The sequence below is a fragment of the Lacerta agilis genome, chromosome 6 (genome assembly GCF_009819535.1).
Source record: "Lacerta agilis isolate rLacAgi1 chromosome 6, rLacAgi1.pri, whole genome shotgun sequence".
Lineage (NCBI taxonomy): Eukaryota > Metazoa > Chordata > Lepidosauria > Squamata > Lacertidae > Lacerta > Lacerta agilis.
In genome coordinates, this window is record NC_046317.1 from 41,814,000 (window position 1) to 41,841,946 (window position 27,947).

The 27,947-nt window shown below is 39.9% G+C and overlaps 1 protein-coding gene across 1 annotated transcript; it reads left to right on the forward strand.

The window, feature by feature from the left end:
- SPATA6 (spermatogenesis associated 6) lies at nucleotides 1-27,947 on the forward strand. Its single transcript, XM_033152187.1, has 13 exons — nucleotides 1-203; nucleotides 4,079-4,216; nucleotides 5,280-5,328; nucleotides 7,348-7,389; nucleotides 9,667-9,791; nucleotides 12,494-12,574; nucleotides 13,680-13,955; nucleotides 14,908-14,995; nucleotides 18,070-18,110; nucleotides 20,086-20,267; nucleotides 24,588-24,687; nucleotides 25,192-25,316; nucleotides 27,730-27,947. The coding sequence occupies exons 1-13, from the start codon at nucleotides 153-155 to the stop codon at nucleotides 27,899-27,901; spliced, it is 1,470 nt and encodes a 489-aa protein (XP_033008078.1). The 5' UTR covers nucleotides 1-152; the 3' UTR covers nucleotides 27,902-27,947.

The following is a 27,947-nucleotide window of genomic DNA, read 5'->3' on the forward strand; positions in this document are numbered from 1 at the left end:
GGCTGCCATAGTTACGGAGTCCGTCCAGGGCGGGCGGGGCCTAGTTGTGCAGCACGTCCTGTGTCCCTTCTCCGACCTCTCCACCCCGTGCCTACCCACCCGGCGAGTGGGACAGTGGGGCCGCCGCCGCCGCCGCCGTCCTGCTCCCCATAATGTCGCCAAGCAAGGGCTTCCTCTGCGTTCTGGAGCTGCAGATCCGCTCGGTGAGGCGAAGTAGGCGGCGGGGAAAGGGTTAAGCGCGGGGGGGGGGCAAGATGGTGGCCTCTGGGTGGGACACGGGGATGCGAGAGGGGAAAGTGGGCAGGAAACGGGGGCCAAGATGCCAGGGCGAAGGGGGCTCCTCGGTGTCTACAGCAGAGACCTGGAGAGGATGCGATTTGGGGGAGCCTTCAAAGTTTTCTTCCTTTGTGAGGCTGCTCTTTCGCCTTCAGGTTCTTCCACTCTTGCTTTAAAACGAAATAAAAAACGTCCCCCCATTAGTGAGAGTTGGGCGAGATTGGGGAGGGGGCGCGCTGTGCTAAAGTGCTGAATTAATCCTGGCAGAAATCGGGAGGGTGGTGGACCTGGTGTATGAATCTTTGTTACAAAGCGCCTGGTCTGTGACCCACTTTCTGCCACTGATGGATTTGTTCCAAGCAAAGCTGCCCAATCAGAAAACGTGATTTGATTTGATTTGTTTCTAAAATCCTGCCCCATCCAACTTTTTCTTTCCCCCTTTCTTTTGACTGACGTTCTCGAGTACATCTGGAAACTTCATTTTGCCTCTCCCCGCCCCCAAACTTCCTGAAATGCTTCAGTAACCGTTAAATTAAATCTCCTCCTCTCCATTTCCTCCTGACCAATCAGATGCCAACGTTTTGCCTTTTTTGCAAACTCTGCACCAATCCTTGTATGGAATGTGAGTTGGGCACATCTGGTGCTGAATGCAATTAATCAGCTGCAAAAATACTTGCAGGAGTGACAAGTTTTGCATGTAACACTTGGGTAAATCATGGCTTAGTGTGAATGTGCAGGTCCCCAGAGAAAAGATCATGGTTGCTTTGCTCCTCCTGTCCTCCAGCAGCTGTACTGCTGTGAGCTAAGCCATGGTTTGACTTAGTGTGCTGTTCAAACCTGGGCATGTGGCTTGTCTCACTCCAGACAAACTTAACTTGGTTGGTGTAAAGCTGTAACTTGGTTCGTGATGATGGTTACTTGTTTCCTGTTCTTAATTTGCTGGAAAGCTTGGAACACCAAAATAAGAAGTGGAGTTCATCTTTCCCTGAACTCCAAAGTAAAGTTTATATGACCCTGAATCCCCAAATAAAGGTTGGGATCCCCCAAGTCATATGTCTCCATGATGCTGGGGGACTTTCCCCCTTCAAGACCAACAATAATATTATTTAGTCAAAATTATCATGCTTCCAAATCATTCAGAAATGCATGATGACATAAGACCACAACAAATATGTAACGGGTGCTTACCCAAAAATATGCTTTGGGCCACCATAAATCACACACCCAACAGTGGAATGTTTTGGGAAAGTGGCCTTTCTGGACAAATTGGATCCCGAGGGAGGGGAGCAATATTGGCCTGCAAGCCAGAGTTCCCCACCCCAGTTTTACAGCTTTAATCTGATTTCATTACTAAGTATTCTTAGTTGTTCTAAATACTTTTAATTGAGTTAGAAATATTTTCTCAGCATTTAAATGAGCAGGCTAATATTGAATAACAAGTTGTGACATTCACCTGTTCATTCATCTCCCACCCGTTGTCTGTTCACGTACTCATTTTAGCTTCAGAGCCTTTAGGATGGGCAGAATGACTTGCATTTGTATTTACCTATGTCTTTATATTTCTTAAATGCACTCACATTAAGTAAATGGATGTTGAGACATTTTATTTTCTCACTGTTTCTTAAAACGAGCACTAAAAGACTATGTACTTCTAAAAGGTATGTTAAGCTTTACATAAATTTTGAAATATCACACCTTGTTTGGACAAATCACAAAGCTGCTGTGTTGGTGTATTCTGTCTTGTATAAAAAGGCTGGTTCCTTTGAGGTTTAAGACAGAGGCTTTTAGAAATTACCAAAATTTTAGTGCTTTGGTCAGGGTTTTTGTAAGGATCATTTATTGTAATATTGTGAATGTTTTTATGCAATCATTTAGAAGAAAGGCTATATAGTCTTATTTGTATCGGATGTTTAAAAAACTAGACAGCCGTGTAAAATCTGACTTAAGAGCAAAACTGAGAGCCATAGAATTCTACAGATGTATAATATAGGTCAATTCTTTCTGATAATGTGATCAGTTCAGATCTTATGAAAGTTTTCAGCTTGCAAAGTTTTTTATTTATTGAGATTTATTATTCTTAGTTGAACTTCCACATAAAACCATTGTCAGCTTTGCCACACAAAACCATTTTACAGGTAGGTAGTTTTGGTTTTTCCACTCCACTATATACCGGTATATTTATTTTTAGTGTTGTCTTGATTTTTTTTCTGCATCTTACTTTATTTGCAATTTTTATGCATTTTAAAAAACATTTTTTAATTGTACATTGCCCTGATAGTTTTGCTGAAGGGCAGCTTTTAACCAAAAAAAGCAAAAACAAAAAACTACTTGCCACTTGGTTTTCTTCTATTCTAGAGAGTGGCATTGGGGAACTTCAGTTTGGCTCTGGCTTTGGGGCTGTATAGTTCCAATTTGTCCCTACAATGTTAATATTTATATGGAACTGTGGAAGACCTCATTCAGGGATTTGTTCATGGTGTCATTGGCTTGTTAATGTTACCATTTCTGTTCATACAATCTGAATCAAGGGAGGCTGCGCAGTGGCTGGACTGATGCCCCAAGGAAGTAATGGATGAAGGGTAAAAAGCTAGACGGAATCCTCATAAGATGAAGGCACTGTTGATGGGTGGTTTTCATGTCTGAGAACTGGGGAGAGAACCAGTTCTAGATGGAGTCTCTTTCTACCTGAAGCAGCAGGTACTAACTTCAGGCCCAGGTGACTTCAGTGCTTAGGAGTGTCAGGGATAGGCTGACCAAAGTGACCTGTGCTCTGATATGATGCCATTTGAACAACTGTAATAGGTTATATGTGGGACTTCCTCTGAGGACAATGTGGAAACTGCAGCCAGCACAAAATGCGAATGCATGGGTTGGGAGTTGTTTGTCGATAGACAATCATTTAACACTCTAGTACCAGCTCCCTTTCTGCTGGTCAGCCCAATTCAAGGTGTTGACTCTAATGTGTAAAGCCCTAAATCGGTTAGGGCCCAATTACTAGATGCAACATCTCATCTGCCAAGTTGAGTTCTGCAATTTGGTGGTGTGGCATCTTGCAGTTTCACTGGTTGAAAGGGCCTTTTTACAGTGATGCAGGGGGGACCCACAGCCTTCTTAGTGGTGGCAATCTGCTGGTGGAACTTCCACACCACCACCCCGGGCATACAGCTGTCCCCATCCTGACCCCTGTAATTGATGACTTTTAGAAAACTGCTTAAAACACTTCTTTTCACCCAGTCATTTGAAAGGTCTGTGAGTGGAATTGATGGTTCTAATGCAGCTGCCGAGCTGTTGTATTGGTGTAATGTGATGCTTTAATTATGCTGAAATTGTTTTATCTTGTGTGTTCATTGCCCTGGGATCCTACTGGATGAAGAGTGATCTATAAATGTAAATAATAAATAAACATGCATTTCAATATTGGTTTCATTTTTCTCCTAGCGTGAACTAAAAATTCAATACAGACTGCACTCTTTGATACAGGGCTGCTCCTGAAAATGGCATCGCCATATCTAGTCCCCCCCCCCCCATAATACATAGAAATGTGTTTTTCTTTCTTTTTTAATTGAAACAAAACTATATGAAATTACTGCATTATCATATCGATAGAAGTTTGTGTAGAAATACTTAATGTCATGACATCATGATATGCTTCATTTCCTTGCCTGTGGCAGCTGCAGCCAAAGATGCTGAGCAGGGGCAGACAGAGAATTCAATATAGGGATGCTGTTTTTTAGCAGCAACCCCATGTTGGCATCAAGTAGCTATACAAATTTTGTGATATAATTGAACATTGATCTTCCAGATAACGTGTCCGGGAGTTACCCTGAAAGCCAAAGATGACCTTTACATCAGTGCTCGCATTCTAGGACAATATAAGAAGACATCGTCTGTTCGTGCAATATTTCCCCTTCTATTTAATGAAAAACTGATATTTGAAAAGGTAAATATTCACCGTGTCCTGGGTATGACATTCAGTGCATTACTGGCATTTTGATCTAAGCACTACTTACATTGGTGGAAAATGCAATGTACATACAGTCACATGAATAAAGGTTTCCTCTCTACCTTAACTGTTTATTGCTAGCCCTGTGCACAGTTTCCTGTTATTCATACATGTCTGACTTCACACTGAAGTCAACAAGGAATCCCACCCACATGGGAACTCAGTTCCCGTGTTCATGTGTTAATTGATATTTAGGTCGGAAACTCTGTGTATTTTACAGTAAATAAGTTGATTCAAGAATGGTTGTAGGGCAGGAGTGTGACCCCTACATGCTCTTGGGGTGCAACTTCCAACATCACCAGCTAGCATGACCAGTGACCAGGTATGATGAGAGTTGTAGTCCAACATCAGAAGAGCTGCAAGTTCACAACTCTGTTGTAGGGTGCATATGTGAGTCCTTCCCAGTCTTGCATTATCCATATTCTCCTAGCTTGTTTGCTGTTCAGTTAAGGTAGCTTTCACAGGCAGTTTTTCTGACTCATGAGGTTGTACAGTATAATGGCTTATGGCACCACCCACCTACACTGGTCTTTGTAGCCCATACAGCCTAGCTTGCTAGAATTAACATCACTTTCAATCAGTTCTCACAAGTGTATCTTATCATGCACTCTAAAAGTGAGTTGATACTCTCATCACTTTTCATTAGTAAGTGCCTAATAAAGTAACCAATAAAGAATACCATCTCCTATTTGGTAGTGAGCACTGGGTTTTTCCATTGTGTTGAAAACAACACAGATTTACATCCCTGTAATTTATGGTTGAATATATGACTAAAGTAATACTGGAAAGGACAAAAATCAGAGAAAGAAATGGGTCATTTCTGTGAAAAAGCTTTTGTCTCTGTGCCAAATTATGAATCTTGGTTTTTGCTTTCTCTTTGAAAGAAATGAGTGCCGTTTTCCTTTTCCTTTCCTTTTAAAATTATGGTGGCCATATTCTATGTCCTTGTTATAGCTGAGGCCAACTTGTTCCATTTCATTTTCTTAAATTTTCATTTTAGGTATATACTGATGTAGTTGACCCAGGAGACCTTGTTGAACTATTTGAACGTAGGTTTTTTTTAAAACTTTTAATCTCTATTATATTCTTTGCATGAAATTATTTTAAGGTTTGAGTTTGAGAAGCCAATGGGAGATTAGGAAAGAAACTAGAATATGGCTTTTTATGAATGATGATAAAATGACAGTTGCAATATACTATAAAGTCACCTTCACTTTCTAAAAAAAAACAAAAAACAAAAACAGAAAGTTTGAAAGTTAAGATAAGAATGTGTTTGTGTTCATTGGAATATCACACTAAGTTTTAGATTAAAACCCATAGAATTAGTTTAATTATGGATTGCTATGTATTCAGTTGGGAATATTTTTGATAATCTTTTGAATAACTGATGCTTTGATAATTTTAAAATTCTGTGAGCCTTTGCTCATTATCACACTTGCAGATATTTGTCATAAATCTAATCTCTGCCCCCTCCCCCGGAAAACACAAAATATTACTAGTCAATATTGAAAATGAGAGAAAGAGAGTGAAAATAGGATAGCAAAGAGATTAAAGACTGAATACAAGAAAGCAAGTTAACGAAAGCTCAAGTTATCTTTTAATTCTGGGGAAATATAAAATGGTCATTTTGATGAAGCTGTGCAGATCATGGTCTGACCGATACCTGGGCCAAGACCACCTAGGAAACCCATGTATGCTTCCTTGAGTTCCATAGAATCTTAGAATTGTAGAGTTGGAAGGGACCCGAAAGATCATTTAGCCCAACCCCCTGCAATGCAGGAATATGCAATACCATACGGCAGAGCTTTCCAAACTGTGTGTCAGGACCTGTTAGTGTATCATCTGCAGTGTGTAGGTGTGCTGTGTGAGTGTTCTCCGCACTCCTCCCGGGGTTGGGAAGGGGTTAGTTTAACCTCTGGTTTGCTAATAGAACTTAATTATTGTGTAACGAAATGATGCATGTTTAAAAAGGGTGTCACCAACATGAAAAGTTTGGAGAGCTCTGCCATATGGAGATCAAACCTGCAACCTTGGTGTTATCAGCACCACACTCTAACCAACTGAGTTATCCATGATTGAAGAAAGGTGGGGTATATTAAATAAACAAGGGAGAAAGATTTAGACTAAATCTTGACTTGAAGGCAGCAATTTAATACTACGACTTGGTAGCTCTGTCCCAGCCTCTGCCAGCATAGCAGTTCAAAAGCACACCAGTGCAAGTAGATAAATAGGTACTGCTGCAGCGGGAAGGAAAACGGCATTTCCGTGTGCTCTGGCACTTCTCATGGTGTCCCGTTGTACCAGAAGCAGTTTAGTCATGCTGGTCACATGACCCAGAAAGCTGTCTGTGGACAAACACCGGCTCCTTCGGCGTGAAAGCGAGATGAGCACTGCAACCCCATAGGTCGCCTTTGACTGGACTTAACCATCCAGGGGTCCTTTACCTTTACCTTTAATTGAGCAGGTGTCAACTTTATGAATTACATATCATTAAATATGGAAACTCTTTATGCCATATGCTTATGATAGCAAAACCTATTGTAACCAAAACACCAGAGGATTTGAGTCTATCTTCACACTTCAACTGTGTTATGCTGCCACAGTGTCTCAAATATTAGTCTTAGGGATGCAGGAGGTTTTGACTGTCTGCCGCATACCATGACATCTACATATGTTATTTCTTTAGGTAGTGCATGTCCAGTGTCTGCTTCAGTACTGTCTAACTGGTGGAAAAGGGCATTCTTCCTGTTACCCCTCCAAAAGGGCAGGAATAAAGATTTCACTTAAACAACCTCAGGAAGCAGCTGTTGTACCATATGTATCTGGATTATCTGATGTATGATAAGCTCTAAAATTATATTAAGTGTCAGAGCAATCAACCCATCTGCTGTTACAAGCTAAAAACTAGTATCTTCACTACTATTTCCCCCTTAATGTGTCCACTATCCATCTCTGCTAATCATTGCCTCATCAAAATTGTGTTCAGGTTAGAGAAAGTTAAATTGGTATAAAGCTTTTCATTTGCATCTCAAAACAACTTCTGACTATGGTTTTCCTCTTTTTTCTAGGTGACACAGCAGTACTTGAATTAATACAAACTGTTCCTCCAGGTATTGATAAATTCATGAATTATGGAGCTTTATAGATAGATTTTTCATGAATGCCTAACATATTGCAGAGGACTCTGTTTCTCAGGTTGCAAGCAGCATAGTTCTCAACTAATAATTATCAGAGTCAGCATAATAAACCTTCCTTAGCTGTGGATCTCCCACTGTTGCATAGAATCACAATACACACTATCCTTATGCAGATGCCAAGGAAGATGTTGGCCTCTTCCCTGCTACCTCCCTGTGTTTGTCCATAAGATAGATCAATTAGAGCATAGGGCTGATAACACCAAGGTTGCAGGTTTGATCCCCATATGGGATAGTTGTATATTCCTGCGTTGCAGGGGGTTGGTCTAGATCAGGCTTCCTCAACCTTGGCCCTCCAGATGTTTTTGGCCTACAACTCCCATGATCCCTAGCTAGCAAGATCAGTGGTCAGGGATGCTGGGAATTGCAATCTCAAAACATCTGGAAGGCCGAGGTTGAGGAAGCCTGGACTAGATGATCCTCAGGGTCTCTTCCAACTCTACAGTTCTATGATCTGCACCCTGCAGTTTTCTCATGTGCAGAGCCTACACAGGTGCATTTATATTTTAATCCACAGATATAGTAGAAACTGCCTTTCTAAACCACTTTTGTAAGATATCTGATGAATCTCCATACTGAGTGTCTTGACCACCTGAGCCTTGGCACGTGGGCAAGGGGGAGCAGAGTGTAATGTTCTCCCTCATGAGATCCCTATGGCTAAAACTCCCCAGCGTTTCAGGAAGGCTATAAAAGCCTTTCTCCTTCAAAAGTCTGTTTTGTTGGTTGGCTGGATTTTTTTAGGGCAATCACTAGTTTACATTTGGTTGGATCCAGAATATTTTCAGCGGAACTCCAGTATCTAAGAGTTTCCATGGGGTGCAGCCCTCTATGTCCAGGTGGTTGGAGGATTCTCTTGTGGGACCTGGTGCAGGGGCAACAGATTGAAAAAAGGACCACTGAAAATCTCCTCGCCCGTCTGCCTCTGGTAGAATTCAATTAGCAGACTAGGCGCCTGTGGTGAATTGGAGTCTTGTTGACAAACAGGAGTTGCTTCTATTTTCAGATGTCTGAGTTGTCGTTCTGCTGCATCTGGGTTATTTTTATTGGCACTTTTAATTGAAAGATTGTTTCAAACTTGATTTATTGTGGAATTTTGTATCGTATTTTAAATTCTTGATAGTCTATTTTGTAGTTGTAAGGTTGGTTAAACTGATAAAAATAAATTTTACATAGATAACTGAACTGCCAATCATGCAGCTGTTGTCTATTTATGTAATTATCCAATCATGCACTGGGAATTAATCTTATTTTTCAGTATCTACTTACAAGCAACATTCCTTCTCAGGCACAGACATTGCTAATAACCAATTATGTTCAATACACAACATAACCTTCTATCGCTTTTGCTCTGGATTGTTTTGACAAGGTGCTCTTTTTTGCTGATGAATTAAAATTTGAGACCATAAATTTTAAGCAGGGAGCTTTCTTGAATGGATTAATATATAGATTTATATTTTTTGCTGTTTCATGATAGTTCTGATCTGCTTTTAAAAATGCCATATCAGTTAGAAAACCTATATGCCTATGTAAATCTGTGTGTTTATATGTGTAATATGTGTAATATGTTTTGAAGGCCTATATATTTGCAGAGAAAAAAACACCACACCTGGTTTTTAGATGATTCTTTTCTCTTAAGAGGTCTCACAGTGTTCATTTCTAGAATTTTTTTGTGATATAGTAACTTAAACTTGAACCCCAGCCCTAAATCTGACTTATACCCCCAGCACACAAACACACACACAGAGCTCAGGCTCTGGAAAGAATGAAGTTTCTAATACACTCCCCAACCCTTCATTTAGAAACGTTGCTACAACAGGTTTTCCAGTTCTTGTATGATGTTGCTGTTGTATGGGCTCAGAAGGCAAATACACAACTAGTAGAATTGCTTAAATGGTCTTTAGGATAATTTTCCATGTCATTCATATTGGGAGTAGACCTATTGAAGGCGGAACTTGATAATCCATTGATTTCAGTGGGTATGTGTAAAGCTGAATATATAACCCATTGGTTTTAGTTGGAAAAAAATAGGTCTGAATTTAATTCTTCTATTGAAATTAGTAGGATTCAAAAATGCTTAACTTCAATTGGGCTATCCTTTTTGCATACAGTCTGGCTTGCCTATATTTGATAAAAAAAGAGAAAGCAGGTGATATCTGCCCCCACCCCCATCATATGTGTAACTATTCCTTTCAGTGGGAGAAATTCTAGCCACTTATGAGGAAAATACAAGAGATTTCCTTTTTCCTGCTCCCAAATCAATCACTGGACAACGAGGATCAGTTCGTGAAATTTTAATGAAAAAGGCCTATGGTTTTACAGTAAGTGATGAAATTGTTCTTTGCTCTGATATGCTCCATATACAATGTAGATTATATAAGAGTCACATTATCACAATATATGATTCAGTGTCCAGGCTTTGGGGATATTTGTTTAAGAGATGTGCTGAATTAAGGCCTGATCCATTTGTACTGTTCTATGCAGTACATTTTGTTTCACAGGGCATAAACTTCCTCTTGCTTATTTGAATTGAATTTTTCTGACATTTTGTTGCTATGCCACTTGGTTGGGTGATATACTTTTGACTATTGCCACCACATGCTATAAACAAGAATGATCTTCTGTGAAGGAACCATAGTTCAGTTGCAGAATACATGTATTAGATTCGTCTGGTATTTCCAGTTAAAAGGTTCGCGATATAGAAAATCCCTCTGCCCAAGACCCTGGAAAGCTTCTGTTGGTCAAATATTTTATTTGTTTATCTATCTAATAAATTTATTGGCTGCCATTCGAAAGATGGTATTTTCCCATGACAGCTTACAGTGTTTAAATCTATTTAAAAGCGTATAAAATAATATAACAACATAATCACAGTTATGTCAACAGTAAAAACATTTCAGTCAATGTACCACAGCAAGCCATAACAGCATATAAGACTATATCAACACACTAATTAAAAGCAATCCTGAACAAAAATATTTTTAAAACGCACCTAAACACTAAGGAGTGGACAGTACTGAGCTAGATGAATAGGTAGTCTGAACCAGTATGAACTTCCCATAATAGTGAGGAATGACTCCTATTATAGAAGCCAAGCTGCTGCTGCTTAACAAAACTTGTTTTTCTCTATGCCATTCCTACCTTTTGCAATTATTTCCATTACTGTACTTGGAACAAAATATATCTTGACTGTCAGATCGTCAGTGGTTGCTCATGAGTAATCAGCCAGAAGCCGAACTTCTAACAACTAAGTTCTTTATTGTGCAAATATTTACAGTGGAGCTCAAATAAAAACGTCCATCTCATCCCTCAGCAGAGTCCGGGAATGACCGTTTCCGGTTCTTGGTCCAGCACAGAAGGCGCGGGATTCTAAACCCCCGCCTCCCCCTTCCACATCCTTCCTCCCTTCGCGATCAGAGTGCGGGAAAAGGTCCCTGTTCCCCACTTCCTACTTGGTGTTGAGGCTCTGTGATCCTGACACAGCCCCTGTCCCGACTCCCTGCTTCCATCTCCCCCTCCCCACTGGAGGAGTGGTCTCCTCCTCCAGAGGAGGAGGATGACGAACTGCGGAGAGGGGGAGGTGGGTCCCTGTACCACAACGGATCTGGGAAAGCTATCTGTCGGGGTGAGGGGAGTTTCCTGACATTGATAGATCTATAATTACATAGATTTCACTTTATTGTATCTTTTAAAAAATGGCATTTCATTGGCTACCTACAGATCCTTTGGTGAATGACTGCTTTTAGGAAAAAATGTTTATTAGTTCAGCAGATTCATATTTGAGTTGTGAGTGTGCTACTAAATTCCTTGTTAACACCCATTTCTTCATATGGGGTCATTTGGTGCAATTCGTGATATCAATGCAAGTTGCCTGCAATAAGTGTAGTTAGGACAAGGACACAATATAGGGCAGGGGTCCCCAAACTAAGGTCCGAGGGACTTGTTTATCTGGCCCACGGCGACGGGCACTCCCAACGCCCGCTCTTACTGGCACTGCACTGGCACGGCTGCCAACTTCTGGGTCGGAGAAGCACCGGAAATAGCTTGTGCGCATGTGCAAGCGTTATTTCCGGTGCACATCTGGGTCGGAGGAGGCCCGTGCACATGCGCACAAGCTATTTCCGGTGCTCCTCCGACCTGGAAGTGTGTCGGAAATAGTGTGTGTGCATGTGTATGGGCGCATGCTCCCCTGCTCTCCAGCCCGCCGCGCAATCGGTGCTAGAGACACTGGCCCAAGACGTGGTAAGTTTGCCGACCCCTGTTATAGGGTGAGGATAAAAACTGGACACAAATAACAGGAACGGAATGGGAGGAAACATTTCCCCCACAAATGGCAAATCCTATGCTACTTCCCCTGTATTCATTGTGTCACATATTTCTTCCAGTGACCACACCCTCTGCCTGCTACAGGGAGGAAAATGCAAAAACCTGCAGCTTGTCATTCCGGTTGACAGGCATTGCCTGCTATTCTCTTTTATAACCATGATGTTGCCCTCACTGCTGGTGGTGTGGGGTGTTTACTTTTGGAAAAGTAAAAGGAGTTTGTTATAATTTGTTTTCCTTTGTCCAGCATCAAGATGTGGCAAACAAACATAGGGGAAATGTAGGTTTTGTGTAAACAAAGGATATCATAATGTCTCCATTGTCCATATCAAAAAGTTTGAAAGTGATGTGAGTAAAGGTTGTACAGCAATACTTGACTTTTAATTAGTGGTATGTAACATGCCATGAAAATCTTTTCAAATGCTTTTGACAAAGCAACGTGTTGAAATAAACGGCAGACCTTAATTGTAGTACAAAAGCAATATAATCATCAGTAATTGAATTGTCAGAAATGCAAATGTTATCTTCTTGACATTTACCATTGCTGTTCTGTCTTTTCTAATTATCTTTATTAAAGGCTGAAATTAACAAAGGAAACTGTTAAAATTAGGAATGGTTTGTTGCAGTAGGTGACATTTACTTCTTTGATACCCTTTATCTCTAGTTGGAGCTTGATGTTCAATTATTGTCTCTCTTCTAGGGAATTGCACCAAAATTGAAGTTTTTCACAAGTTGTCTTATTTCTGAAAACCTGTTACGTTCGGAAAAAGTTCAAAAGCAGGTTAGCATAACTTAATTATCTGCACTTTAATTTTTAGATTGAGTATTGATAGTTAGATTGTTTCTTTTGGTGAAATTCCTCTTATGAAAGTTTCTCAGAAATTTTGATTTGCATCTTCAATCAAGTTCAGTAAAAGGCAGCCTGAACATTGTAAATAAGTGAATCTAAAATTGGCAGCTACAAGAATCTGTGTTTACCTAAGAATTTAATATTTAGCAATGAAAGGCAAGTAATATTTTATAATAATAATAATAATAATAATAATAAGAAGAAGAAGAAGAAGAAGAAGAAGAAGAAGAAGATAAAAGGCATTAGACACTATACTTCAAGGGTAACCTGCTGGCACTGGTACCCCTTATGATGCCTGCAAAAGATCCTGGGTATCATATGCCTCCTCAAAAGTCCACCATTCACAAGACACTGTTCACTGTTCCTGTTCACTTCTTGTTGGCACTGCCTTAACTTCTTCTGCATTGAACATGTTGCTTTGAACATGCTCATATTTCATAGATAGGAAGGATTGGACATCCACCTTTCCATTTGTTCTGAACAGAGGAGAGGTGCAAATAGGTTCTCTGAGAGTGAGTGCAGCAGTGGTTGATTTGGGTGCTTTTTTAACCCATTAATGGAGTGGCATGCCCTCACCATTCTGTGGTCTAGTCTCTTTATCTGCAATTTTTAGACCCCCCCCCCCCCAAAGTTTGACAACTTCTGTGTATGCAACCCCTGTACAGTATATGTAAGCAAGGCAAAATACTACTGCTTGGGCCACCACCATACACTGTTCTTGATTGAGTAGGCCAATGCCAGTAATGGTAGAGGAAATTCCTCTGAAAGGAGCATCAGAGTGTTTCTTTTTTCTAGGCGGTGGAAGATGGTTCAGTGTTCTTGTAGGGCAGGTGAAGCTAAGAACAGAAGAGAAGCAGAGAGTGGGAAGAATGAGACACCTCCAAGAATGAAGCTGTGTGTGATCTTGAGGTTTTGAAGTTTGTTCTGGAGACTTTGTGTGTTAAAAGCAATATAATTGTTGAATGCTGTATTGTTGATAGTGAGGACATATTCTCTGAAGCCGTTCATTATTTCTTATTCCCTCTCTTCAATTCAGGATAACTTAGACCAGCAGCAACGTTCATCCAAAGGTGGAACGCCACAGATAAAGTCACCAAAAAAGAATCCTCCCTCACGTGAGAGGAACAGGCAGTGCTTAGCAGCAAAAACGTATGAGCAGCCCACAGTAGCATCTCTTTCTCGATCTCCATCTCCTTACACAAAAAGGCGAATGTGTGAGCTTCAGCATCTTAGACAACGCCTGGCCCATCTAGACCTAGGACCTTTTGATTTCAGAAAAGAATCGGATAGACCTCCATTTGTAGTTCGACGTGTATGTATGCCCTACAGCAGTTCCAATTTAAGCCAGGAGCAAATCTTGCTTGTTCACAGTTACTCTAAGAAGCCTTTCATTCAGCTCTTTCTCTTTGTGGCTGCTTATTTTCTCCTAAGCGCTCTAAATGTAAAATAAAGCACTACTCAAGTTCTTTTGTTGATGCTGGCAGTTGACAAAGAACCTGTTATTTCATGAGTGCCATGTTGAATTATTTGTGTATCTATTTTTCCACTGCACTGGATAGCACAATGCTTGTATAAATTCTACTTGATTGTAGCTGAAAGTTCTAAAAGGGCCGAAGCCCTTAAGTTTATGTGTGTGTGTTTTAATTAGAGTGTGATGTGTGCATGACCAAATGAAAGCCTCAGGCCACACACATTTCTGGGTTTGAAAGTGTATCCAATGGATTTCCAACTATTTTTTTCTAAATATCATGTAATGTGTAAATTGTAATGTCTTTGATTCTTTCAATAGACACTTTAAAAACACACTATTCAAACATAATGACAAACAAGTGTGTATCATTACAAACTGAGGTAATGATAATTTGGCAGGGCTGGGAATGTGGAAGTCTAATAGCTTGCATTTCTGTTTTTAGCTAATCATAATTACGTTGATATGTCTGAACCTAGACAAACTGTGGTTAGTCTTAACTGCAGCTTATGGAAACAAGCCAACTTGAAACCAGGAAGCTGGCTTGTTTCCATAAACCATACTTTAGATTAATCATAGTTTAGGATTCAGATGTAAAACTAAGCTGCAATTAATCAGCAATGGTAGTATAAGCGACTAACCTTATGGCAAGGCTGTAGGGTAGGGAGGAGTGCACGAGTCCAGCACTCATGCATGGAACAATAAACCATTGTTTGTATGTCCAAACTGGGTCACTGCATACAGACACACATTTTACACTATAAATAAAACACTTAAGAAATTATTTAATTTTCAGCCAGAACAGCTGTCTGCTTCACCTGATGTTTTTACTTGGTGCCGTCCTAAGGACAGTATAAAAGATGCTTGGCCTGAGACAACCTATGGTAAGTACTTTTTTGTATACAAAAGATGTGTGCAATTATAGACATAAACATGTTTATATTTTACAATGTGTAATTACTACAGTGGCCTGAATTTTGTCTCTGTTCTAGTTCATAAAAAATTCTGGTTTTTAACACAGGATCTGATTCCTTACATTCTTGGTAACAGCATAACACATTTTTGTAAATATTGCTAGTGATGAGATTATTCTAAAAGATCTTAGCGTTTTAACAGGAGCAAATACTACTTGTGTATTCCTTGTTGATATGTACCATCTTCCTGACTGAGGAGTCTACAAGTCTTTTTGCCTCATTCCTTACAATCTAGACATAAAGTGTTTCATATCTCTTACTTGACTTTAAAAACACAACCCCATACTCCTATAAAGTCAGCCTTCACTGCTGACTGTGTTTTCAGGAAGTCTCACTGAGCTTATGATCTCTTATTTCCCATTTACACCCCTTGGATTATCTGCTCTGTTGCTTCCAGTAATCCATGGATTAGAGTTGGAACCTGTTAGAGAAAAGCCGTGTTGAAAGCCATTGCAATTCCATATAGCGTTCTCTCACGGTGTTACCACCTGTCGTGTTCATTTGCAATTAAGGCACTATAGTGCTTTGAAACATTTTTGTTAGGTTTTTGGCATTTGTGCATACTTTTATATGGATTTTTGTTTGTCTGTCATAGTCTCTAGGGATCAAAAACGAGGTCTCAATTATTGTTTAAGAGTCTCAGGGTAGAGCATCCGATAAGAGAGCCCTTTTCTTTGTAGATCATCCCTGGGGTGGAACGTAATTTCCCTCTGTGAACCGTTCCGCTTGAGAGAAGAACCTTTCCACGTAAGATAATATTACCCACATCCTTATTTGCAGTGTGGCTTGAACTTTGGTGTATTCCCAATCATTCTCATGTTAACTTTCCTAGTACCCAGAATTTCTGTCTCTCCCTGTTCTGCTGAGTGTTATGGAGGATGCCCAGCATGGCTTTTTCCCATGTCACAAGCTTGCAGTCATGCCAGAGGAGTTCATGCAGCAAGGTTTATATCTTTTAAAAATGTCAGAGTTATTTTGTTGTATACCAGTATGGGAAGTTGCTGGGACAGGGATTTCTCCCACATGTCCACAGGCTTCCAGTGTTAACCTAGTGGCACATGAACCTAACAGTAACATGAAAAAGAGCTCCTATGTAATTCTTTCTGCATTGCAATCCTTTACAGCAGTGGTTCCCAACTGTTTTTGTTTGTTGATCCACAAGTCCAAATTTACTTGATATGGTGACCCATTATTTTATTGATACATACATTTCAGACCTTAGGACTAAGGCAGCCAATTAGTTTCATGCACTTTAACTGCAAGTTTGCCTTTTCTATCCAAACCAATTAATATTCCCCTATTAATGTGCAGGAGCAGGGGGAGTGTGGTGTTGATACAGTCCCAAGGATCAGAGGTTCCCTACCTCAGGTATATAGAATTGCAGCCTAATATGTGACTCCTGTTAATAGGTGTTACAGTAGAGACCCAATCCATTGCTATTTGTTGTGAACTGACTTCTTTAACTCTGTGCTGTGTTAAGTGATACCAGTAATTACAAATGAATGAATCTTTTTTTAAAAAACAAAATCGAAAATTCTTTCTAGTAGCACCTTAGAGACCAACTGAGATTGTTCCTGGTATGAGCTTTCGTGTGCATGCACACTTCTTCAGAACCTCTTTTTTTTAATGAACATTGTTTCAATTTTTTTTTGTATATGTGCTTTTTTACTTGTAATCAGCATTTTGGTCAGAAAATTGGATGGAAATACATATAAATGCTAATAATAATGTAAGCTAATAAGTAAAGCTGTTCTTGATTGTTAGTACTGTATTGGCTTTAGGTTGCTTCCAGTGAGATTTTAGCAATATGCTGCTGATGTCTTATAGCAGGCATAGGCAAACTCGGCCCTCCAGATGTTTTGGGACTACAACTCCCACTATCCCTAGCTAACAGGACCAGTGGTCAGGGATGTTGGGAGTTGTAGTCCCAAAACATCTGGAGGGTCGAGTTTGCCTATGCCTGTCTTATACGGCTGGCTCATTTCTGCTGCTGCCTCCCAGCTGCTCCAGTGTGGAGGCTCAGTTGTGGCTGCTGGTGTTAACAGATGAGGTCACCTAGAAGTTGGGGTACGTGGGGGAAGAGAAGGTGAATAAAACTTCTGTGGATTCTTAGGAGGCCTGGACAGAGTTGGTGAGGCTAGGGGAATAGAAATGTATTCTCTCTCTGCATGTACATGCAGAAGAGTGGGACTTGGCCTTACAGTTGGACTATAAGGGAGAAGGGTTGTTACTTAAAAGGACCCAGAGTGGGAAAGAAAAGATAACAGATTTCCCCCCCTTCTGTGAGGGCATAGAGATGACAACAGCCTGTGGGAGAGCATGGAGCAGGGGGGAAAGAAGACAGAATCCTTCTCTCCACTGGGGGAGACAGACCTGTCATGGGGTGAAAAACTCTTAACAAGACCCCATGACAATAAAAGGGAAGGGTTAGACACCAGAACAAACATTATTGTACTTCTTTTTCCTATTAATTTGCTGGGACCCTTTTATGGAGTTGCCTCCTGTTGGTCCTGAAAAATCCTCATAAGAGAATATTTAGTCCATTTCCCAAACAATGCTCTCTTGTAAGGAGCTTCATTTGAAGAATGGAAGGAAGATTAACACATCCCAGAAAAATTGAACCAGAAAAGCTATTGTCTTATGTGGAAAATCTATTCAGCAGATATATTTCAATGGAAGTATCTTGTTTTATCCCAAGTGTTTTACACTGCTGAAGCATTCACGCACCCAGAGACTGATACATTGGTTTGAATAACTAATTATGTCCCAAACTAAATTATTTCACTGTCCAAACAGTTTATGTGCTCAGTTACTATTAATACTGTGTGGTAATCAAACAAGCCACTGTTCTCAGAGGTTGCAGTTGAAGGTAGTGCAGTAGGAATAATACTTGGGGACTTTTTGAACATTGGTATTATAAATGTGCACTATAAAAGCAAAGATTCATATTTGCAAATTAGACATTATCTTATTTTATTTTTTAGATCCTACCCTTCTTGGCAGTTACAGACCCACGATTCGAAAAGTAAGTACTGAAAAGGAGGTTGCAGGATTAAAGCTGAATGTGATGAGCTGAGTAAAACTATCTTAGCTGAGTGGCTTCCTGCTGTATGATGTTTTTCCCTTACCACTGACTATTCTATATTTTGTGTTGTTAAAATATGACAGCCTCACAAAGTTTGAGGAAAAATTTACTGCCTCAATGAACACATAAAATCTGAAGCTGCCTAACCCACCAGATGAATCTGTCTGGCCAAGTATTGTCAGCTGCAACTTTCCAAGTTCTAACTCAGAGGACTGTCCCAGCTCTTCTCAAGATAAATGTCATTGCATGGATTGATCGTTGGACACTGACTTATGCCAGTGTCAGTGACCTCTTTATAAATAAGGATTCTGGTGATGATTAACAACTAAGCCCCAATGAATTCAGTAGGAGTTACTTCTGAGTAGACTTGGTTAGGCTTGCTGCCTAAATGATCTATTAGACACAATCAATTCACCATCATGCATAGTGGCTCTTAGGACAGCCTTGTGAATAAACCTGCAAAAATATTTACTCCTTGCTAAGAGGCTTATCACTTGTGTTTCCATGGTGGCAATGGAGGAGAAGAAGTCCTGTTGTCTATGGCCAGCATGAAAACACAGGTTACTAGCCTTCTAACAGACTAATAAAAACAAAAAACTCCTGTGCCTTCTACCAAGTGGACAAGCACAAAAGTGATGGACTGATCTTTCCTCCTCCTATCCTGCTGCATTTCAATGCTGGTTTCGGAGAACTGCTCCATCAACTGCAGCTTGTGAAGGTGTCGTGAAAGCTACTCACCTCATTTATTGTGAAAATATTATGTAGTTGGAGGAGTTTGGCAGGGGTGGTTGGGGGAAAGTGAGTATCTGCCTAAACTTCAATCTCCTTGACAGTTGAGTCATTTCTGTGCTCAATTTTAAGGGTCGGTTATCACCTGAGCAGCTTGGACCCAAAATACTTAAGGAACTGTTTCTTCCCATACGTTCTTGTCCTCTGTCCTAGGACAATGGAAGAGGCCATTTTTCTGTGTTCCAGTGCCATCCAAATTTCAGTAGGCAGTAACACAGGCAAGGGACTTCACTTCCATAGGGCTGTGGAACTTCGGGAGATCCTTCTATCTGGCTTCCTCTCTGATGGATGCCAGCTCAAAATGTTTACATTCTGGCATGCCTGTGTCCCGAGAGGTTTCTGCTTTGTTTTTGTTTTTTGTAAACTGATTTTATAATGTGATTATTTAGATATATGTTGAAGTTAAGTGTATCCTGGACATGAGACAAGCACACTGTTTTAAAACTTATATCCTATTTTGACTTTGGCAATCCTGCCATTCATTGCTTAAATCTCAAAAAAGGATTTTATTTGAAGGCATGTTATTTCATTTTCATTGCATCTAAATCTTGGTAGAATCTCATTGACTGTGACATTTTCCTAAATATGGCCAACACTTTTGTCTTAGGGTTGCATCCAACAAAGTCATCCCATTAGCACAATTAATTCTGCCTATGCAGTGGGACTTCCCCTCTCTCTTCTATCCCTGCTTGCTCCCCATCTGTTCAGGGTGGGGCTCTGCACAGGGAGAGGAGAGGAAGGCCTGTTGTGCAAATGGAAGTCCTTGTACTAATAAGACAAATATGCTGGGAACAACCCCTTACCTTGATGAAATTACATATAACATCCTTCAGGCAGTCACCAGAATTTTCAAAATCTGAAGTGGAAATTTCAAATACAGTATGTGGATAACCTGAGAAATGGCATTTAGGATGGAAAGGACTGTGATTCCTTTGCTGTAGTGTTCTAGCGATTTCTGCTGCTTCAGAGTTTCAATATACAAAAACAACATTTTCATTGTACTGCAATACTCAGTACTGTAGTACTCAGGTGTAGCCAATATGTTAAACATACTATGTATCTTTCTTAAAAATTATGCTCCTCTCTTTTTTTCTTTTTCTTTTTTCTTTTTGCTTGTTTCTGGCAGGCTACCAGGTCACATTCTGATAAAGACCTTGATCGTTTTTCTCACAGCTACGATGAACACTTGATTTCGAGTATAGCTGGTAGGCAGCTCCATTCAACTCATCTGCTAATGCATTCAGCACCTCCACAATTGCAGAAGTATTACTCAACTCCTATGTTAAATCACTTGTCTCTTAGAGAAAGGTAATGTCATTTATCCATGAAATCTGAACAAATGTGCTGTCTTCTCAGTGTTACCTGTATTTTCAGTATTTCAGGTGGTTGGTTCTATTACCAATAGGTTAACAACTTATGGTTTAAAACAAAATAAAATAAAAAATTCCTTCCAGTAGCACCTTAGAGACCAACTAAGTTTATTCTTGGTATGAGCTTTCGTGTGCATGCTTTCTGTTTGTCAAAGCTCCTGAATGATTGTGAGATTTAAAATAGATTCTGCTATTCATTCTGGACATGTATGCATGTATGGGGCTTCAAATGTGGCAAGTGAAAGGTAACAGTGCTACTTCACTCCTGAGGTCTCATGGAGAGTGTTGTTCTTCCTGGGGAAGTGTCTACACTGCCTGCAATGTGCCTCATGCCAATTTTGGAACAGGCCCAGATCCCACTGCAAAGAGACATATCCTGGAGACATTTTAGATATGTTTCCATCTCAGCTGGTACCTGAGGTTCTGGCTGAGACTGTGGGTTGGAACATAACTTCTACCAAGAATGGACAACTACCCCCAACTCACCTGTAAAAATTAAAAACATTTTCCCCCAAAGCTCTCCACCAGCAACTCCCCCCCCCCATAAATACATTTAAGAACAAAGCAGGAAGGTAACTAGCAACAGGAAATACTTTTCTTGCATCTCCATTAACTGGAAATGACTTGGAAGCATTGTTGTTGTTTTTTTTGTCAGGGATGGTGAAACTTGTAGTTTTCTTTGCTTCCCGAACTGAACTAAGAGTCAGGAGAAATGACAAACGAAACCCCACGTTCCTTGACCTCTGAGTCATTTCCAGTTAAGGAGAGGCTAGAAAGGTCCGTACTGATGAATTTGGGCTGCATTTGAAATGGGACTAAAAGGAGTCCTGCCTCAAGATTTTCCCACAACAAGCATGCAATGCTCTTCTCTGTTTCGTGCTGATTCTGAATAGCAGCAACTGAGGTGAAGATGTGGCCTTAGAAGACAATAAGAGTCTGAGCTACAAATAAGGCAGTCTGATACAGATATCCATCTTACGTATAGACATCTCAGTAAGATAGAAAATGGATTCTCTCAGCTTTAGATCTCAGTCATTGAGATGGAGCTGTGAGCAGAGTGCCAATGATTCTGCGAGGTGATACAGGCATAGAGAGAGAATTACAGTTTCCTGTCGTTATAGGGGACTGCATATCTTGGGGATTGATTCACCCAGCATGATGTGACCTTGTCTGTTCTGCAGTTGACAGGTATCAAAAACTGCCTGGCTGGCCTAGAGAAACGGAAAGGTGCAGCTCATCAGGAGCAGTTACTCTTGGCCTCTGTAACTTGTCTGATATGGTTCATCAAGACTTGATCTTGTCTGCTGTAGGTCAGAACAATAGATTTCCAAAGTGTTTCTTGAGAAGGTTGGTTATTGTAATGCTCACCACATCATTCTTTGTATGCCAGATGCTCTAACCTACTTCCTTTCATATTCAGACTACTGTGAAATATTTGTCAAAACATGGAGTGATTTTACTTGAAATGGCAGTAGGTTTGGCAGCCTCCATTTGTGTTTTTAATGCTTTCCGGAGGTGATCTGTTAATACAACTTTCCAAGAGCTGGTATGATAGCGCAGAATATCCACAAGCACCATTTTTTCCATCAGAGTGCCCATTGTTCTGTGGGCAAGGGGAGACATTGGCTACCTTCCTCCTCACTGGGTGTGGTGTGGGCAGCGTCTTCTGGATGAGTAGTTTGGTGGGGAGGCCCAGTATCCAAGCCATGAGCAACTCTTTTAAATACAGGTGTTCAGGCTGGTAAACATTTTGTACTTGACTTGGAAAGCTGTAGTGTGCTGTTGATAGGGAGATAGAAAGCTGTAGAAAAGCTTTTCTTTTTAGCAGCACTCTTTCCACTGCACACTCAACTGCATTTACCTCCAGAAAGAAAATTACAAGCAGGACAATGACATCCCTTTTTCTGGCAAGAATGACCTGGGTGAATCTGAAACAGTATCTGAATCTCTTTCCTTTCTAGGATTATGGGACAAAGTAAAGGGTGGGAGGCCCCTGAGCAGGCACAGGGAGTTTTTGTTTCCTGTGTTCCCTCCTTAAGCCCAGCCTAATGTGTAAATCAGGCCTAAATTCACTGGGAGGGGGAATCATGAGCGACCTCATTTTATCTAATCTCTGTTTGATCTAATGAATTCTTGTTGCATTGTTTCTGATTTCGTATGGTTTGATATTGCTGTCTTCTGTTGGATTATTCCAGGGCTAATTTCTTGGCATCTAAAAGTACTCCATGTGTACTGACTGACTCTTGCTAGGCCATAATAAGTTTAAATTAAATCTGGTTTTGTTAATGAGCATAATTGCATTGGTAAGCTCTCAGAGATTAGCTTTTGCAGTTGTAGTTATCCATGGAGCAACGTCTCCCCTTCTCTCCCCCCGTCCTTTCTACAATAGTTGCTTGCTCAGTAGATGTGCATCTGCTACTATAGTACTTTATTGATTTTTACCCTGTGATAGTTTGTCCTTGTATGTTTTTTCCTCCTTCTCCTCTCAGCACAAATCCTCTGCCTTTTGAAACTGATAAATTCTTCATGGAAGCCACAGAAGTGCAATTGCACTTCTTGTTGTGATACACTACGGCAGGGGGAAAGCACTGCATTAAGAGCCACAAATGATTTTTGCAGAATGTGCCTATAATAACTTTGTTGATATGAGAGACATTAGTATTCCTTGCTAATAGATGATTTGAGCATTTATTGCTAGAAATGCCGTCTCTTTGAAAATACATACCCATTGCAAACTATAGAGTGGTAAGCTTCCATTTAAACAGTCCGTGTGGACAAATCTTATTTTTTGTACATCTGAGGCTGCGGTCATATAGGCACTTACCTGCGAGTAAGACTCATTTTGAATTTACTTCAGAGTAGACATGAATAGGATTTCACTTAAATTATCTACCTTATCCTGATGAATATGTAAAAATTAGATTGGCCACATTGATAAGATTTCTAGATTTGTTCCTTGATTCTTTTTGCTGCAAAATACAACTCTGCTTATCATTTTTTAAAGTCCTTATAAAGGGGGGGAAATGCTTTTAGCTACATTACAACAGAAAATAGTTTGTTCTGTTGATTGCTCTCGACATAGCATCTTTGAAATGAATTATGAGCAGTTCTATATTGATCTGGCTTACTCTAGGTCACCGAGCTATATATCCAAAGTGTTTATACAATCTATTGGAATCGATAAACAATTTAAACTGATGTAACTGCAGAATGTTTGCTAGTCCCAAGGAAAATTGGAAGTATGACAAAGAATACAGTTGTAGAAGTTTATTTGGTTTTGTCAGAGTAAAATAATACGACCATTCTGGCAGCACTGCAAGAAACTACCAACACCGTAATCCCATATGTAAGAGTTGGTGGTTTTGCACAAGCATTATTTGAGTCTTTATGCTTTAGAAATTCTGTTTATTTATAGTTTTAAGAAATTGCTTTTTGAAAATGAGCTTCAGAGAATAACTCCAGTAGGAGTTGCACATCATAAAATGGTTTCAATTTAGATTGTGGGTGTTAAATTTTAGCTTTAGCTTTGTTGTATGGTGACTTTGGGTGGTGTAAATATTAATGTAATGGCTTAAAGTGTGGATTAGGTTTTATAGTTATGTCTAAAATTAGACAATTAAAAAGGAGTTGATACTGTTTTTATTAATACCTAAATTTTTGAATGTCGAAAATTTAGGGGTGTGTGATGAGCGAACATTTCTTATGCCACAGCGCACACTAGTGGATTATTTTGTCATTTCACTAAAGAAATGTCCATAGGGATTTACAGGGGGGTTTTTTGTTTTAAGGGGCTATATTTGTCCTCACTTTGTCCCTCTCAGGGCTAATGTGACAATTACAGGAAGCTTCAGTTTGTGACAAATAGAATGCATCAGATAATGGGAAAATGAAGCACACTTGGCTTCAAAGTCATGTTGAAATCAGTGGTACTTACTGCTTGGTAACCATGTTTAGCATTGTTCTGTACATCTCTTTGCCTCATAATTTAGTAAACATCAATACTTACATATTTTTTTCTTTTTTGAATATTTTAGAAATTTAGATAATGAATCTTCAGAAATCAATGTTTGCTTAATATATTCCTCCAGCGTAGCATATATTGCAGAATATATGCTATATGTTACTGGAATTAACAGTAAGTTTTACACTTGCTAAAATGAGGCCATCATAAGAGAGAACCATTTGACCTTGCAGCCATTTCTAAAGATCAAACGGTGCCCATAACTTAAAATCTTCCCTTTTTCTCTTTTGATTATAGGTTTCGTTCTGGCTGGAGTGCAACAGTAAATGGAGAAGAGATCCATAAACGAGTGAGAAATATTTTAAGGACTCACAGTGCAAGGCAAAGGCTAACTTTTGTAAGTTTCCCCCTAAAGTGTTATGGAGAAAATACCCACACACACACCGCTTTTTAAAAAAATGTTTCCCTTCATTAGTACATGGGGAGAACTCAAAAATAGGACTTCTATAACATATATGAACAATTGTTCCCATTGAACATTGTATCTGTCATGGAGCTATTCATGACATTATGTCTTTATGTACAAATTGCTTTTGAAGCCCACTGTATCTTTGGGTCCTCAATTGGATCACATGGTGACTTCTGGCCACCAGTTTCCTGATGCTCCCCTTTCTTCCTTACCTTTCTTTTTTCTTGTTCCCATCCCTTCCTCACATGTCAATGGAAGAGCCGGTGGTTTTCTTACCTTACACTTCATTGCCACTGTTTTCGTGTCTCTGATGGCTGTTAAGTGTTCGTTTTGATCAAGATTTAATTTTTAAAATGAAATATATTGTGGGTTTTTTTAAAGGACTACATTTTTCAGTCACATGAGATGATCATCTTTGTATTGATTCCTTAGGATGAGAGTTGTTTGTCAAAAGATGATTCTGCTAAGACAAGAGACTCAAGTAAGACAGAAGATTCCAATAAGAAGAGAGACATTTCAGACAGAGACCGTTTAAGCCACAGTGATCTTCAGAGCAGGTAAAGTTCCTATTCCTATTATACCCCCTTGTCCTAGTCCATACTTAACTTTTCCATTCACTGCCGTCACTGCAATTGTTACCAAAATACTCCTCATCTATGCCTGTTGCAGTTGGAATAAATTATACAAGTGAACTAGACTTGTATGACTTTCTAAACAAATCCATGCACAGAATTTGTTTACACTTAAAGCACAGCCCACCATGGCCTTAGGCACTCTTAGGTCTATTGATTTAATCTGCCCCTATTCTCTTCCTTTTCATGTTGCCAGAATAATATGAGAAGCCAGGGCTGCTTCTCTTACTATCCTGTCAACACCTCCCCTGCCTCTCATACTCTAAGCCTCGTCTTGTCAGCTGATGCAAGCAAAGCTATGTGCATATGTATGGTGATAGTTTGGGACACGGGGATCATTTTGGGACCTACAGGCATGAATAAAGAATCTGCAACTACTACTGCCACAGCATTAGCGAAAACGATGGACTTTGAATTGTCATATGCAAGTAGGGTCTGGGCATTGATGGGTTCATCACATTCTGTAGAGCAGCCGTGAGAGTTGGGGATAAAGAAAAGGACTCAAGGACATTCTGACAGCTTGAAGTCTGCCAGCGTCCTCATAAATAACCGTACCAAGGCAGAGTTCAGAGGAGAATGTAGTTTTGCTGACCAAATGTTCACACTAAAGTAAATGATTGAAAACCATTGGGACTGCACAGAAGGTCCGTGATGCTGAAATATTTAAAGTGCAAGTGACTTTGAAAGGAACTTGTGGGACTCTAAAGGAGATGGAACAAAAGCATGTGACAGGTGTATGACAGGTATTTCCGAAAGTGGAGCTGAGTGCAGCTACCCTGCTCTTAATATGATTTGTGCATGTAATCCCCAGATCACTTCAGCTCAGCTTGTCAGGATAGTTTCCATTTAAGGCAGAAGACTGATGTTTTTCTAACATGGATGTAGCTATGTCCGTTCCACTGTTGAATTTCTTATGAGGAAGGGATGACTAATGGCCATGCACCAAAAGTGAGCACGCTCAAAAAGTGTGACATTGTCAGTATGTTGACGTGAAAATCACAGGAAGTGCTGCCACTTTTCATGAGCATATCTCAGGCTGTCATGATGACTGTGGTTCTAGGTGAAAAAGTCTGGATTTTATGGAACCAGAGTTATGGGTGCTATTCCTCCTACTGTGCTCCTGCTCTGCCTTCATTCACTGCATTTTACCTTACTAATAAGTAGTACATGGTCAGCTATATAAAGCTAAAGCCAGCAAGTTTTATCATGGTCTTCTTTAAAAGGACCGTTACATGGCTATATAGCACTGATAAACAGTTCCTTTTTCTCATCCACGAAATGTGTGTGTGTTTGTGTGTGTGTGTGTGTGTTTTATTTATGGTATTAATATACCTTAAATAGGTGGACCTCACATAAAATTATTGGCACAATAAGCAATACTTAAAAGGTTACAATAAAATAGACAATACAACAGTTTAGAAGCAGCTTTATCGGCTTCTTCTCTGCTCCCCTCAGAGTCAATTCAGTTGTCTCTCATCTAAAGGATAAATCGTATGCTGCCTGCTGTGATGCAAGTTATCACCTACATTTAAAAATTATCTGCATTCAGCCTGACTTAAGTTCCAAGCTGCTGCTTAGATTTGAGGTCGGGGACAGAATTATGGAAAACTTGATATTTGAATCAAACAGTGGGTCTTGCACTCAAATGCTGACAAGGTGCTTAGGGCACAGTCAACTCTCAAGCAGGTATGATATTTATCCTGACCAGTGAAAGCCATCCAGGAGATGCTGACTCATCTACTAGTTGAAATGACCAGCATCTCTTTTTATGAGAGCAGTGTAGAAAACTGTGACTTGGGAGCCACTATTCACATGGTAGCATTCCATACTATTAGGGTAGGTGACTATAGCAGGCATGTGGCTAGGGTCTATCAGGGTGCTTGTTGTGGAAGACCAATATAATCGGCCCTGTCCAAATAGTAACTTAATTCAGTGGTGCAGTATCTCACCACTGAAAAAGGTCAGAAGCCACCAGGTGCGTGTAGGGGACTGGGTGGATCAAAACCTATAAACATAATCAAGTGAATACAAACATATCTGCACATAGAAAGAAATGACACTTAACAGTCACTTTCCATATTTATGAAACTATAGAAGGATCCAATATATTTCTGAGGTGAGACATCTATACAGTATACTCAGAAAGTGCAGTCAGGACAGGTTTTCTTTAGTTTTGTCTATTTTGGAAATAGCTATGTAAACAAACCTTGTGGACTTCACTCAAGTGCCTGTGCTACTTAAAAGAGTAATCAAATAATAAATGTCCTTTACTCTTTTCCTTTTTCAAAAGATCACATTTTAATAGGTATGTGTTTGGGTTTTTTCTGGGTATTGCTAGTTCATCCATACGGCAGAGCATCATGGTTCAACTGGATGATGATGACTATTGGACTAGTCGAGCTGCAGAGTATAAAAGCAAACCCCACAGAGCAATCTTTGAAGACAGTCTGCAGAAAATCTATCGAAATATGTACCGAAAAGCTTCTGGATCAAAATCAAAGAATAAATAAATTCCTGATAGTGATGCAGGTGAAAATGAACAGTATAAAAGATCAA

Bases quoted from the DNA above. Each gene is read 5' to 3' on its own strand.
- SPATA6 (XM_033152187.1), top strand. From the start codon at position 153: ATGTCGCCAAGCAAGGGCTTCCTCTGCGTTCTGGAGCTGCAGATCCGC. The intron at 18,111-20,085 runs GTAAGTACTGAA...TGTTTCTGGCAG, and splicing joins ACAGACCCACGATTCGAAAA to GCTACCAGGTCACATTCTGA. The intron at 25,317-27,729 runs GTAAAGTTCCTA...GGGTATTGCTAG, and splicing joins CACAGTGATCTTCAGAGCAG to TTCATCCATACGGCAGAGCA.